At 39.2% G+C, this 14,966-nt stretch overlaps 1 protein-coding gene and 1 pseudogene across 2 annotated transcripts in view; one reads left to right on the forward strand and one right to left on the reverse strand.

The window, feature by feature from the left end:
• RAD54L2 (RAD54 like 2) overlaps positions 1-14,966 on the reverse strand; it is an 82,026-nt gene that overhangs the window by 47,190 nt on the left and 19,870 nt on the right. For both annotated transcript variants that reach the window (XM_031470429.2, XM_031470432.2), the window contains one exon: positions 3,251-3,446. In XM_031470429.2, coding sequence (XP_031326289.1) covers positions 3,251-3,392 — 142 coding nt within the window. In that variant the 5' untranslated portion in view covers positions 3,393-3,446. The remainder of the gene's footprint in view (positions 1-3,250; positions 3,447-14,966) is intronic.
• Positions 527-627, forward strand: LOC116158399 (U6 spliceosomal RNA; annotated as a pseudogene).

Consider the following 14,966-nt stretch of genomic DNA (forward strand, 5'->3'; position numbering starts at 1 on the left):
TTCCCTACCCAGTGGTCCAAGGTGAAGGGGGTCAGCCTGAGGCCAAAGTTGATATACAGCAGGGGGAGGGTATAGCTCAAGGGGCAGAGCACATGCTTAGAATGCACTAGATCCTGGGTTCAATCCCTAGTACCTCCATTAAACAAACAAACAAACAAACAAACCTAATTACCTACCCCCCAACCAAAGTTCACATACAGGAAGCTAGCCTTCTGTCAACAAGACAGCTACGAAGCAGGTTCCAGAAGAGACTAAGCATGCCCATCTCTAGCTGCAATTCCAGGATCCTAGTACCCTGATATGCCATGCAAAAGAGACAAGAATAAAATGAAAAAAAGGTCTATAAGTTTTAAAGAACATATGAGCCCATCAAGTCAGTTTTCTGTGTCCAAATATTGATCAACTTAAACAAGGGCTTCTCAAACTTTTCCACTGAGCAATCCTTAATTCCCGCAGAAAATGTTGTCTCTTTGGGGCTCTTAGGGCACCTCCAAAGCATTCAAACTCTATTCTAAAATTTATTTGAGTGTTTGCTTTGGCAGCGCATATACCAAAATTGGAACGATACGGAGATTAGCATGGTCCCTGCACAAGGATGACACAAATTTGGAAGCATTCCACATTTTTTCTTTAAAAAAGGGGGACATTTTGCAATCAAAATTTAAAAATAAATAAATAAATAAATAAAATTTATTTGAAGAAAATTTTATTTTAAAAATTCATGTGAATTCTGATTTCTCTGCCTTTATTTCCATTACAAAAACAAAAACTTTTACATCCTTACCAGTTAAAGTACTGAACCCCCAAGCCCTGACACTACTCCACCAATTTTCCAATAAAACTGACACTCTAACAAAGTTTGTCATGTTTATTCTGAAGCTCCATAAAATCCCAGTATCCCTACCAAAACCTAAGGAACCAAATTTGGAAATAAAACCTTTTGGTGAACAATCATTCTTAGAATAACCAGTAACTTGTTTTAAGTACATAGTTTCTGTCTGGGGCTTCAGTTTGTTTTACAGCACAATTCCTTTAGAAAAACCCTACTCTTCTCTTAGCCAAAAGAGGTTGTTCAAATGTGCCAAATAGCTTGGATGAGCAGAGGGCTCTCAGAAGAAAAGGGGGGTGGTGGCCCCAGTACCCCTGCTGAAGAACCAGGAAAATACCAGAGAAATCAGCACAGGTAACAGAGTAAAAAATACTGGAGGAAAAGAAGTGGGGCATCTGGCTTTTCTTTGCCAATATTCCATAAGAATAAGGTTAGCTTAAAAGAAGCACTAGGGGGAGGGAGAATCTCATTATTAACTAAGATTATGGTACACCTGGAAAACAACTGGAATTTGGGAGTGAAACCAGGAATTGTATTTGTTAATCCAGATGAATGTTAATAAAAATTACATGAAGTTCTTGTTGAGCGAACAAATTAAGTTCTCAGAATCTCCCCCACCCTCCAACCTTTGGTGAATATTTAGGCCCAAGTTTCTCCAATGTGTCTCCCTGCTGCAAGGGGACAGGAAACTACATTGGGTAAATTAAGTTAGGATTTTTGCCATTTTTACAGACAGAAAGACCCTTGGAAATATCCCTTGGTCTAGACACTCTATCACCTGTAGTTGTCAAGGACATGAAAGGAAGAATCTATTGTAGGCTTAAAGAGTTGAGCGACACTGAGGAAAACAAATGTGCCAATGAACCAGCAAGATACAGGAAAACCTCTTTGCAAACATGAAAATAAAAGACTCTGTCACATGCATCAGCCATGCCATACTTTCACATCTACTGGAACACACATTAAGCAGTAACTGAGAACAAACTTTCTCTGTAAAGCCTAGATTATTCTAGGAGTTCCCTTCATCTGAATATTTCTAAGTACCTTATCTACAGCAAGAGATTAAACCTGAAGCTGAGCTAGAATAAAATACTGAGCCAGAAAAACCATTGCATAGGAAAGCAGGTTTTGAATCTCTGCCTCTAACAATGACAGACCCCAAAGGGGCTGACATCCAACCTTCCCTGCCATTCCAAAACAGAGGAAAAAAAAAAACAGGAATGAAACACCAATCTAAAACATCTCACAACATGCCACAGGTTCCCTAACATGTTATAAACAGAAAGTACTATCTTCTTCCTCACTTTTTTGAAGATGAAGTCATGGTGCTGTCCCCCAGTAGTCAAAGCCTCCATGTTCTACCACAGCCAGTTCTCAGACTAATATCTCATAAGTCAACACTCAAAGGTCAATATCAAGGGAAGATAATGCCCCAACTTAATGCAGCAAAGCTAAAAATATCTTTAACTCCCCCAACCACTCCCTATCTTGTTCCTCCCACCTTTGAAAAGCTTTCATCATCCTTCCAGGCTTTATATACTCCATCTTCAACCTGCCCCACATAGCCAATAAGTTATCAAGTTCTATAAATTCCACTGCAACAAATCTTACTATATATTCCTCCTGTGCAGATTAACTGACTCAAACAGTTCAAAACCTCATTAACCCTTCCCATAAAGCTCTAGCACAGACCTAACTGGTCTTACCTATCTACAGGCCATTTCTGCTGTATACTGCTAGAATAACATTCCTAAAATAAAAGGCCTAATGAACGCTCCTCAGTAAAAACCTCTATCAATTCCGTGCTGCCTATAAAACAAATTCTAAACTCCTTCATGATCTGACCAGAGGCCATCACTCCACTCTGGCTGTCCTCCTAATGTGTTCAATTCTATACCAAGTAAGATAGCTCATCATGCACTAGCATATGCTATACTTTCCCTTCTTCTTCACCTTTATTCATGCTATTACTTCTAACTGTCCTCTCATCTCTGCTCAACAATATTACCAATCAATTTCTTCCCTCAAAGCACAAATTAAGAAAGAAAGCAAACACATCACAGGCAAGGAAATTACAGGAGTCTATGGGTCCAAGACCACTAGACCACAAAGTCTCAACATAGGGACTCTGCCACTGACTCCCTTCATGATTTGAACAAGTATGCTCCACTCTCAAATCCTTGGACCCAAGTCTGCACGTCTGTCAAAAATGAGCTGAATGCTAAAGGTCCTTCCAGCACTAAAGTGAGGCTTCTGGAGAGGAGGAACAATCCATTTCCTGGGAAGGAGCACATGAGTTCATTGTTGCTGTGTTTGTCTTAGATGACCTAAGATATCCAACTGCAAACACCAAGCTCTCTCAGGAAAAATTATATGAGAAGAAAGATAAAGCAACCTCTGTCACTCACTGGAGCTACTCACCATCCAGCAGGTCTTCCTCATCATCCCTGCCATGCTCCTCCACTGCCACCTCCTCCTCCTCCTCCTCCTCCTCTTCCGCATCCTCCAGCTCCACATCTGGGTCCAGGTCTGGATCGCTCCCTGAGGCGGATTCGTCTGACATGGCTCCCAGAGGTCCTCAGTGGACATTACCGACTCATGGTCCACTGCAGGGGTCCTGGGAGGAGGAAAGGAGGCATCAGAATCACCAAGGGCTTCACTTAGGAGCATGAATTTTTCAAGTAGAAAATGTCAAGGGTGAATTCCCTGGAGCTTTTCTAAGCAGGCCAGCTAATCATACCAAATTCCCAAACTTCCTCCAAAGTGCACTGGCCCCAAAACATATTTTGGTGTTTCTCTGCCCAGCTCAAGCTTCTCTTAGCTGCTTGTTTGGTCACTTTAAGATATTTTCTTGTCCAAACACACTATACACCTCAGAATTCCCATTTGTTCATTCCCTCATGCATCAACTGTTTCCTGAGCACCAACTCTCTCTCTATTTATATATACACATGAACAAATACAGATATATAGTCATAGGCACTGTGCTAGGCTTTGGGGACAGAGTAGGAAAGAGAAAAAAGCATGTTAGGGGATGCTAGGAGGCTGGTGTGTGCCAGAAGGAGCTACTATTTTATGTTAGGGTGGTGGGCCCCCCACTGAGCAGAGGCCAGAAGAAGAGTCACACAGACATCTGGAAGTGGTGTGTCCAGGCAGACTGGGCAGCAAAGGCAGAGCCCTAGAGTGGGAGTAACTGGGAGTGCACATGGGATAAGGAGTGGACCCTGCCTTGGAGCACTGCAAGGAAGATGGTCCACTTTCCAATCATCTGAATGAAGAGCTTCCAGTGGGCAACTGGCTAGTCACCACACTGTCACTCCTCCAAAGCATGTAGGGAGCCTCAGGTTTCCCATAGCTCAGAATATCCTTGTGCCAACATCACTGCTTTCAGGCTCTGCCACACCTCTTGGCCCAGTTCCAGCTCCATTTTTTTTCCAAGAAGCCTCTGTCAACTGCCACAGCCTTCTGAACTCTAGTAGCCATGCTGACCATGCTGACCTTCACCGAAGGCTTTACATGAGCTACCTGACAAAGTGATTTGCTGCCTTCTGTTTCTCAACTCCTGACCCAGCAGTAGGCCCCTATGGGCAGGGATTTAGCTGGGAATTGTTTCTCTGTATCCTAGAGCTAGCAGCATGTTCTATTCAAATCATTCATTCATTTGCATTCACTCCCTCTTTTGCCAACCTGCTCTATCATGTCTACTATGTGTCAGGCACAGTGCATGTCTGTCTGTTTCTCTCTCTCCACTTTACTATTAGCTATTAAAGGTAATTTCTTGAGAGGAAAGAAAAAACAAGAAAAAGAGAAAGCTAGATGGTTGCTCTGTGATAAAGCAAATATAGCAAAATATTAACATGAAGATTCACTAATTCTTTTGATTTTTCACGTATTTCAAATTTTTTATAATAAAATATGGGGGAGGGAGGCACAAGATAAATAATCTTTTATAAGACAAACTGCTGTTGACAACCACAACAACAATTAGGTCATTCCTCCCATCTCCCAAAATTAAAATAAAAAAAAAAAAAAAAGGGAAACATAAGTCTCTAATTAGTCAACACAAATACTATTCCAGAACTGGAATCTTTTATTAAGGTCCAGACACAATTTGAAAAAGAATGTCTATGTTCTCCTGAACAGAAACAAAACAAGCAAACTGGATCATTTAGAGTGTTAGAAAACTGTTAAGTTTAAGACTGCTCAGTTAAAAATGACAGGAATTATGAGTGTGTGTCCCAATGCATCACACTTAGCTTCTCCGGACAACCAAATCAAAGAATAGCTGTGAAATGATTTAGTTATAAAATTTAAATTTTTGCACTAATAGAACACTTTCAAAAACATTTATAAAGGGCATTTAGGTACAAAGAGAAGAAAAGTGATCTACAAACACACATGAATATAACCAATGTTCAGAGAATCCTATGTCTTTAATTCATCAGGCTTTAGAAAGGAAGTAGTAAATCAATTAAAATTAAACATCAGAGGGGTTTAGAAGTGAAATTTATTTCTGAACATTAGTATAATGATAATTTATCAGCAACTACTCTGTACTTAGAAGTCAATGTTCATAATCAGCATAATCCCCTTGTTTCATCCTAGACTGCTTGAGGTAAGTGTTTTGCTTACAGTGTGCATGGCTGATTATGGAGTAGCTTTTAGAGAACAATTTTTAATTAGCAAGTACATTTAGGTAACTGAATGCTTGTCATTTTAGAGAAGAAATTGTGTGGTGGTGGAAGAATGACAATCACTCAGAGGTAAGCAATAACAGTGAAAAGCCTCCTGTAAACCCCAGTTAAAAAACATCTTCAAAACAATCTCAGCCCCTAGCTCCTGAGAGAAGTAAACATCAAACATCTAACAGCCACACATATTACTAGAATATGAAAGACATTGGTCCAGTCCTCTTCTCAAAACATTTTAAAAACAGAGGACACTTTAACATAGCACTCAGGTCATCAGATGTCTATAACAGAGAAGAAACTGGAAAGTAATAGATTTCTTAACTCCCACCAAATGTGGTATTTCTCTTTGTCTGTCTTCCACAAGCCATGAAATTTCTTTAAAGAGATGACACAATGAATTCTTTTCTCAGCTCTTTAGAACCATACCAATTACTTAAGGGACAGATTTTGCTATTATTGATCACCTTAAAAAAAAAAAAAAGCCAACCTTGAGGGGAAGCAGCAGTCAGTTACACTGTAAGAGGCTCCACATACACAGACAGGCACTTCTATGTGGGCACAGCCTTTCAGAACACAGGGAAGGCAGACCTAAGTCAAGAAATTAGCTCTAAGTAGAAATGTTAGACAGACATGAGAAAAAAGTTGGTAAGAAAAAAAATGCATCTCCCCATTTGCTCCTTATCCCATGTGAAACACTGCTTCAATCTCTAGCGAAGAGGAGCTCAACTTCTAAGACACAGAAACCAGGAGAGTGATTATGGATGTGCCGCACCTTAATAAGGACCAATACTCCTACAAAGCAAATTCTGGTAATCAAAGTCTATTTTAATGAAAATAGAGAACTATTTAAAGGAACTCCAAAGAGAACCAATCTGAAAGACAAATATTCAATTCCTAAGTAACATGTTAATGTCTACAGTTTAATATATTGGGTTTGCTAAAAGGAGGCTATAATTATGAAGAAACATACAACCAATCCCAGTCGAGCCCCTCACAGCAATCTTGAGAGTGAAGGAAGAAGTTCTTCCGCCCTCCTAAATTCAAAGACAATGATGCCTGTCTATAGAGTGTTGCCTGGCCAAGAATCAGCAGAATTAATCATGTGGGCACAGCCCTTAGACATACTCCTGGCAGGGAGAACACACAAGAGGAAATTAAACATACAAAGACAGACAGAGAGACATACACACATGTACATACACTCAAAGCCTTTGTTCACAAAGCAGACCACGTTTGGAGAGCCCACAATGAAAGCATAAAACTGCAAGCACATACTGCTTCACCACCGCAGGGCAGCCAGTGCAGTTTTAGAGATGTCTTTGTGGTCCTCAGCAGCATCTTGATCCTGCCTTTGATATAAAATAACCAATTCCAAACTACCATGTCCTCATTAATTTTGGTGACTTTGAGTAATGTTAAATTTCCTCAAATGATCTCAAAGCAACTCAACAGCAAGTGCCACTCATACTTTTTTCCCATTAAGAATATAAATAAAAACCCATGCATTTATACATTTACAAGAGGAGAAAAGTCTTCAGAGCATGATAATATTCAGGCCAAAATTTTAAGCAACGCCCCTTCAAAGAAACCCATTGGTCAAATAATTTATATAATTTAAAGAAAAACAATTACTCACTAAGTACCCACAGGATTCTTCCAGTCTGCTGTGAGAGAGCTACTGTGGATCTCTAAAGTTATTTCAAAACACCTTTCCCGCGCAAGACAAAGATGACGTATACTTTAAACTTCCAGGTAGCCCAAATGTCTTTTGATTATCTTTCAGTTACTGGAAAACACATTGAACACATACAAAGCAGCCACAGAACTAAACTGACAGAGCTCAAAATATTTTGTTTGTAAATCTAGTAAGATTTTTGGCAATTAGGAACTTAAGACAAAATAAGGAAGGAAAGATGAACAAATAGATTCAAGACTCCAGAGAGAAGAGCCACAGGAGACAACTCTCCCAAAAGGCAATGCAGTGAGTGAGGCCAGGCCTAGAAACTCAGCACCAAGCACAGCAGAGGCACTGGAGCCATATTTAAAGAAGCAGTCAAATAACCTAAATTCTAGCCCCAGTCTACGGGAAACCAGCTGCATGACCTTAGGCAGATTGATTCTCCCTCAGCTTCCACTGAGGCTCTTTTTCCAGCCTAGGGGAGAGATGGGCCTGAGTTCATCTTCAAGATCCCTTCCAATTTCTCTGACAGCAGTTCTTAAAGGGTAGTCCAGGAACCCCGGAGGGTCCTCAAGATCCTTTCAAGGGAGCCAAAAAGTCAGAATCATGCACAGGTTAAAGAGCCACTCAAAGTGCAAGATAGACCAATGGATTTTAATGTAACAGAATACAAAAAGTTCCCTGATATGTTTTCAAAGTCTTTATTATAATTAATCTTTAAGAAACTACTACTTTTCAGAGTTTTGATATAGTACCAAAGAGTGCCCACAATTATCTGAAAAGGCTGTTAAAACACTCCTCCCTTTTTCAACTACATTCTTCATGTACTTCAACAATATAATAAGCCAGCAACAAAACAATGTCACAACAGACTAAATGCAGAACCAGAGCTGAGAATTCAGCTGTCTCTATTCAAACAGACATTTTCAAATTTTCAAATATGTAAAACAATTCTGCCTAATTTCTTTTGTTTTGGAAAATATAGTTATTTTTCATTTAGAAGACTGAGACGCTGCCTGCTGCACTAAGAGGGCAGATTACTTATTTTTCATTAAAAAAGTTACTTATGTTAATATATAATTATTTTATTTTTTTAAATGAATTTTTTTAATTTCTCAGTTTTAATTTCTAACACAGCAAATATTGACTAATGTAACCCATATAAACAAAAGTTCTTTGGGGTCTTCAACAATTTTTAAGAGTATAAAAGGGCCCTAAGACCAAAACATTTGAGAACTGCTATTCTAAGACAATAAGACTCTAAGATCTATTTGTCTTCTGCCCAAATTTTCAGGTATCACAAGTATAAAATATCTGAGTAGTTCCATACTATATTTAAATAAAAAGCTACAAAATTAATTTGATATATAAATGATATACACAGGGGTTTTTTTTTATAACTAATTAACCATCAAAGGCAAACTTTCTGAATGAAGTTAATACTACATTTGCAAAACCAGATAAACAACCAAGTTTATATGGTATAGCACAGAGAACTATATTCAATATCTTGTAGTAACATAGTGAAAGAGAATATGAAAACAAATATATGTTCCTATATGACCGAAGTATTGTGCTATACACCAGAAACTGACACATTGTAAACTGACTACACGTCCATAAAAATATATTTTTTAAAAATACTACATCTGCAAAGTCAAATGATAATTTGACTTAAAATGACTTTACCACTGAATCTCTGCTATCCACACCCCCTTTAAAATGGCCAAGGGCTGAGGTTCCGTATGCCTGCCCCTCCAAAGCTCCCCTGGCTTAGGCCCTTCATCTAAGAGGTCACTGAACAACACATCCCTGCAGAGTCAGTCCCAGGAGTTTTGAATAAGTAGGAGTAAAGCTCAAAGGCTACTGCTGAGGGGAGCAAATTAAAGATTCATTCCATTCTCTATGGACTCAGCTGGAAAAAAAAAAAAAGGAGGGGCAAGTGGATGGAGAGGGAGGAAAGATTTGGGGAGGGGTGAGAGAGAGAAAAAACACAAGCATTCAAGTTGGGAATCACAAGCTAAAGCCGTGATGACAGATTTGGCCATGAGAAGCCTATGTGAAATAGCCACTGCTCCCCAGAGAAATCTGAGCTCTGAAAAAAATTACACACACACACACACACACACACACACACACACCCTACCACATATGTTAAAACATCAGATCAGCGTAATCTGAGGGGTGGTTAAAAAAAAGTAAAACGGCAAGAATAAAAGCAATTCTGGCTAAATATGTTACCATTCAACTTGTGAGTCCTGTTATTTCTTTCCACGCAGCTCTAACTTCTTGCGGATTACAAAGATAAGGGCCCGCTTGGCAGAGGCATGGATGGCCCACCTTCCCCAGGCTTCCTGGAGCCTAAGCCAACCCTGAGTCCATATCAGCTTAAAGGCAGGTCAGGTTTATCTACCAGATGGTGAGATTGAAGAGGTTTGGCAAGCCAAGCATGCTCAGTGTCCCATACCTCCAAATCCCCCATCACAACCATCTCAACTTCCCTCACCAATCTCTTCCTTAAACTCTCTGAGGCTCCTCCCTCTCCTAAGAGTTCTGCCAATCATAAAGCCATGGAACTCAGTGTGGGAGCCTTCAAACCCAGACAAGTACAAGCTGTGCAGAAGGGATGGTTTACCCTTCACAGACCTGCAAACATTCAACATGTACATTAGTAAAGACTTCCCTGTATCTAGTCAACCTACCCACTAGACACAATCCTGAAAAGTTCTATGCAGGTAGCATTTCAACAAATCAAAGCTTTAAAAAAATAAGACTATAGCAGGGACCTTACATGAATTCTTCTGTAACACAATAATCACTAATTTTCTGAATTGATGCTGATCACTTTAGATTATCAATCACCATTTTTTTTAAAATAGCTATACCTACATGATATACAGGTTGTATACTGTGGTCTTTCCTAAATTGGTATCTACTATAAATAAAAGTTTTCATGGATGATTACTATTTTATGATATATATTCATATTTTCAAAATATTCTACAGGGAAAATATAATATACTAATACAAATGCACTTCTATGGTTACTCAAGTTTTTCACTTTGGCTTTGTCAGTGACTTGGGCACTCTGTGCACTTAGCTCCTTAATGACATAGGTAAATTCCTCTGGCTCCATTTCTCATAGTTCTAAAATGAACGGTAATGCCAGTCAGGTGCAGACCAATTATGGTGCCTGTAGCACAATACAAAAATACATTTTGGTCTTTGACCCTGGTTCCTGGCACAGAGCTCCCCAAGCCCCTGGACTTTTCTGAGTGATAGGAATGTCTTTTGTTATTCATGTCAAGCCCCTTTTGACCACACCTGAATTTATGTTAATGAAGTGACTCAGGGTGTGGTCCCTAGAAAAGCCTCAGGATGGGACTGGTCACCAGTAAGACCAAACGACTAGAGGGCTGGAACTTTCAGTCCTATCTACCAACACCCAAGATGGGGGCAGGGAGCTGGAGATTAAGTTGTACAAAAATTCCTGAACACTGAGCTTCAGAGGGCTTCTGGGTCAGTGAACACATCAAGGTGCTGGGAGGGTGGCACCTAGAAAGGGCACTGAAGCGCCACAATAATCCCCCCTCCCCCATACATTGCCCTATGCATCTCTTCCATTTGGCTAGTCCTCAGTTGTATCCTTTAAAATAAACCAGTAAACCTAAGTATGTTCCTGAGTTCCGTGAGTCATTCTTGCAAACTTTTGAACCTAAAGGGACTCATAAGAACCCCTGATTTATAGTCAGTCTGTCACAAGTATGAGTAGTCAAGAACCGCTGACTAGCATCTGAAGCAGGCGCAGTCGTGTGGGACTGAGTCTTTAATCTGTATAGTCTGCACTAATTCTGAGTACTTAGTGTCAGAGTTGAATTGTTGAACATCCAGTTAGTAGAGAGTCAGAGAATTTGTATTTCGTGCTGAAAAACATCCCAGTGCCACAAGGATTTAAGTGACAAAATCACAGGGAAAATTCGTATCTGTAAAGTACAAGAGAAAATTTAACAATCTATTATTTCTTGACTTCTCATGTGCAAAAATAGTGTCATATACTTCAACGCAACAGGTAACCTGTGCCTTTAAACTACTAAATGTGCCTTTAAACTACTAAATTTCCAGTTGACTTAAATTAGTTACTAAATGATACATGGAATGAGAGTCCATAGTGGGTTCACCCCCTCAAATCGCAAAGGAAGAAAAGAACCACAGATACACCAAATCTGTTTCCAATACTGTTTTCCATATTTTCAATGCATAATAAAAACTGATTATGAGAACTAGGAGAAAACTAGCAGAACCAAGGAGGATTATTTAGTGATTTAAGCAATTCAAAATATGTAAAGGGTCTAGCCATCACCTGTCTTTTAGATACCACCCCTCCCTTGGCCAACACACTCCATTAGACAACCAAAACTATTAGCAGCTGGTAAACACGGAAGAACTGAATTATACTGAGTTCTATTCAAACACAATCCTTTTCCTCTCAAGGTGGCATCAGCTTTTTCTAGATTGCAGGAGGAAGCCAGGATCAGAATGAGAATTGGAAGAATCCTGGGACTGTGTATATCCCAACATGTATGTAAAATAATTCTCTACGGACCATTTCAGATTAGAGGAGACTAAATGCAATGTGAGATTCTGAATTGGATCCTGGACCCAGGGAAGACAATAGCCCTAAAAGCCTGTACTGAGGATAATAGCTGATGCAATTGTCAGGACTATGAATTAGATAATAGTATTGTATCAATATTATATTTCCTGATTTTGAGAACTGTTTTGTGCTTATGTAAGAAACATATTTTAACTACACACCTATTAGAATGGCTAAAATAAAATTTAAATAAAATAAAAATTTCTGATAATGCCAAGTGCTGACAAGGATACAGAGAAGCTGGACCTCTCCTCCACTGCTACTGGGAGCACAAAACGTTAAAACCACTCTAGAAAACAGTTTGGAAGTTTCTTATAAACTAAAACATACACTTAATATCCACTCTTAAATATTTTGCCTAGAGAAATGAAAATTTATATTCACACAAAAATCTGTATGTGAACATCTATAGCAGTTCTGTTCATAATCACTGAAAATTAGAAACCACCCAAAAGTCCTTTAACTGATGAATGAATAACAAACTGTGGAACATTCACAACCAACTACTAACCAACATGAAAAAGAAAAAATTACTAGTGTATACAATGTCTTGGATGACTCTTAAAAGGCGCCATGCTGACTGAAAGAAGTCGGTCTCAAAAAGTTACACATGGCTTGATTCTATTTGTCATTCTCCAAAAGACAAAACTATAGGGATGGAGAACAGATCCGTGGGTTGGGGTGGGGGGACTTTTCTGGAATAGCAGGAAGCAGCTCTTTCCTGGGAGTAATGGGACTGTTCTGAATCCTGAGTGTGATGGTGGTTACATAAATCTATACAGTATCTTCAAATTTATAGACAAATGCACTCAAAATAATTTTATTGTATGCTAGTGTAAAAAATCTATTTTTAAACTGAAATATAACCAAAAAGAAAAATATTTTAGGATATATACAATCAAGTATTTAGAGGTAAGAATAAATAAAAAACCTTCTAAAAGACGTTAACAAGGAGGAGAATAAAATTATCTGTTCCTGGTTCTTCAAAGATTTAAATACTTAACAAGTACAAAAATATCCCATTTCAAAGTACAGTTTTGAAAGATTACCTAGCTAACTATTCTCTCTAGTTAATTAGTAACAAATTAGTAACAAACTTCCTTTCTTTTAAGACACAATAACTTCAGGTTAAAAAGGCTAATTAAGCCTCCCAGCATCCTCATAAACAGAGAGGATGTCCTCTTACTAGGGGGTAGGCTTCCCTCCCTCTTCCCCTGAGCCCAGCAGGAACTGGAACCATCTCTAAGGCAAATCTCACTTGAGTTCCCTCTTGAGGGCTCCAGGTTTAATCAATGTCATAAACAAATAGCACCCCCCTGGCAGGTAGAAATTAGACTCTTTAGCTTGCCCTCCCTCCTTCTTGGTGTAGATGTGGCCCAGTTATTAACAGTCTTCTAAGGGGACTTATGTAATCGATCTAGATTACGTGTTTCACTGTTACTTTATGGCCAAAGTTATTTAACCTGTGTCCCATTCTTAAGTTCTTAGGTGTGCGCGCACGCATGCACACACACACACACTCACTCTTCAGCAATGTGGAAGTAAGTAGTTTAAGATTCATACTACTGAACCAATCAGAGTTAACTTTATGTCTAGCAGCTTGTGCTATCGGTCTCTCTCTAGTCTAGAACTGGACAAAAATACTGAAGAAAACAGTGACATCTGAATATCAGCAAATATAAGCAGGAAAGAAAGTGTGCACCTGACATAAAGCCTATATAGAAAAAAGGCATCTTTTTTCAAATTAAAACTCCTATAAAGTCTCTGGGGGAAAGCATCTACTGTCTGGACAAAACTCAAGCTATAGATTTTGCAAGTAAGAGGAGAACCTTCAGGAAAACCTCATTTCTGTAGGCAGAAAATAATGAATGCTAACCCTTGGGAAGAAGGGCCATCTGTCAAAGATGAACATGGCCTGTGTGCATGTGCACACCAAGTCATGTACCTCCCATCACTCTTCAGATAAAGATGCTATTCTATAGAGACAAGGCCAAACTTCATCATACCAAGTGGGAAGTGATATAATGTAGAAAATAAATAATTCACACAGGGCCATTATGGCTATGAGAAATTGTTATGATAGTGGGGATAAAGGGCAAGAGCTGAGATGAACTAAAAGCTTGAGGAAACATTTTAAGGGAAAAGGTGGCTGACAGTTATTTGGAGAAAGAATGGTCAAAGAGAAAGGCTAGCAATTTATTCAGTCCAAAGCTTAGGTATTTTCTATGATAAACACACTGTCCTGGCCACTGTGAGGGGTGATATAAACATATGTCTCAAAGAAGAAAACTCAGACATAGAGCAAGAAGCCATAAGACTACCTGACTCCAAAACAGAAACAACAAAAATGTCATTTTTGGACACCAAGGAAGTCTGCAGCATTTGAATAAATACCAAATACCAAATCAAATCTAATCATAATTTAAAACTATATCCCTAACATAAAAATGAAAAATGGCATTGTTGTCTCAGTTGGAAATTTACAATGCTTTTTCTCCCCTCATTATCTGCCCTAAACACATCTACACTCTTTCACTTGGTCCCTTGGTGCCTAAGAATACTCATTCACCCTAGTGCATTTAATGGTATAGTCTGGGGCTGCATGGTTTCTCTCCAACCAGGGTGAGGCTGTATCCTGGAATTAAACCCCACACCTCTACCAAATCCACACTTACTATGCCAACTTACAACAGTGGGCAACCACCGTCCAAGAACAATCTAGTTAACTAAGACTGAAGCATAAAAGAGGAACACCTAGAGACAACTGCCAAATCTCAAGGATAGAGACTCTAGGCCCACATTTGGGAAAGAAGGTTTATATAGTTCCAATCTTCTGGTCATTCAGTCAACAAGCAGTTATTAAATATTTTTGTGACCTATTCTCAAATGGACATGCCCCAGCACTGCAGCCAAAATAAAAATGCCCAAAAAAGAGAAGGGAAGTGAGTGATAGAAAAACGACAGGATGAGAAGCTAATCCTCCCTCCTGCTCACCACAGCAAGCAAGAATGAAGCGTGCACCTCACTGTTACATAACAGAAGCTGAACAAAAGGCCCAGCTAAGGCAATGGAGGCATCTGCAGAGCATTACAAACCCAGGGCTAGAGGCTGGCA

This window comes from Camelus dromedarius, chromosome 17, assembly GCF_036321535.1.
Source record: "Camelus dromedarius isolate mCamDro1 chromosome 17, mCamDro1.pat, whole genome shotgun sequence".
Classification (NCBI taxonomy): domain Eukaryota; kingdom Metazoa; phylum Chordata; class Mammalia; order Artiodactyla; family Camelidae; genus Camelus; species Camelus dromedarius.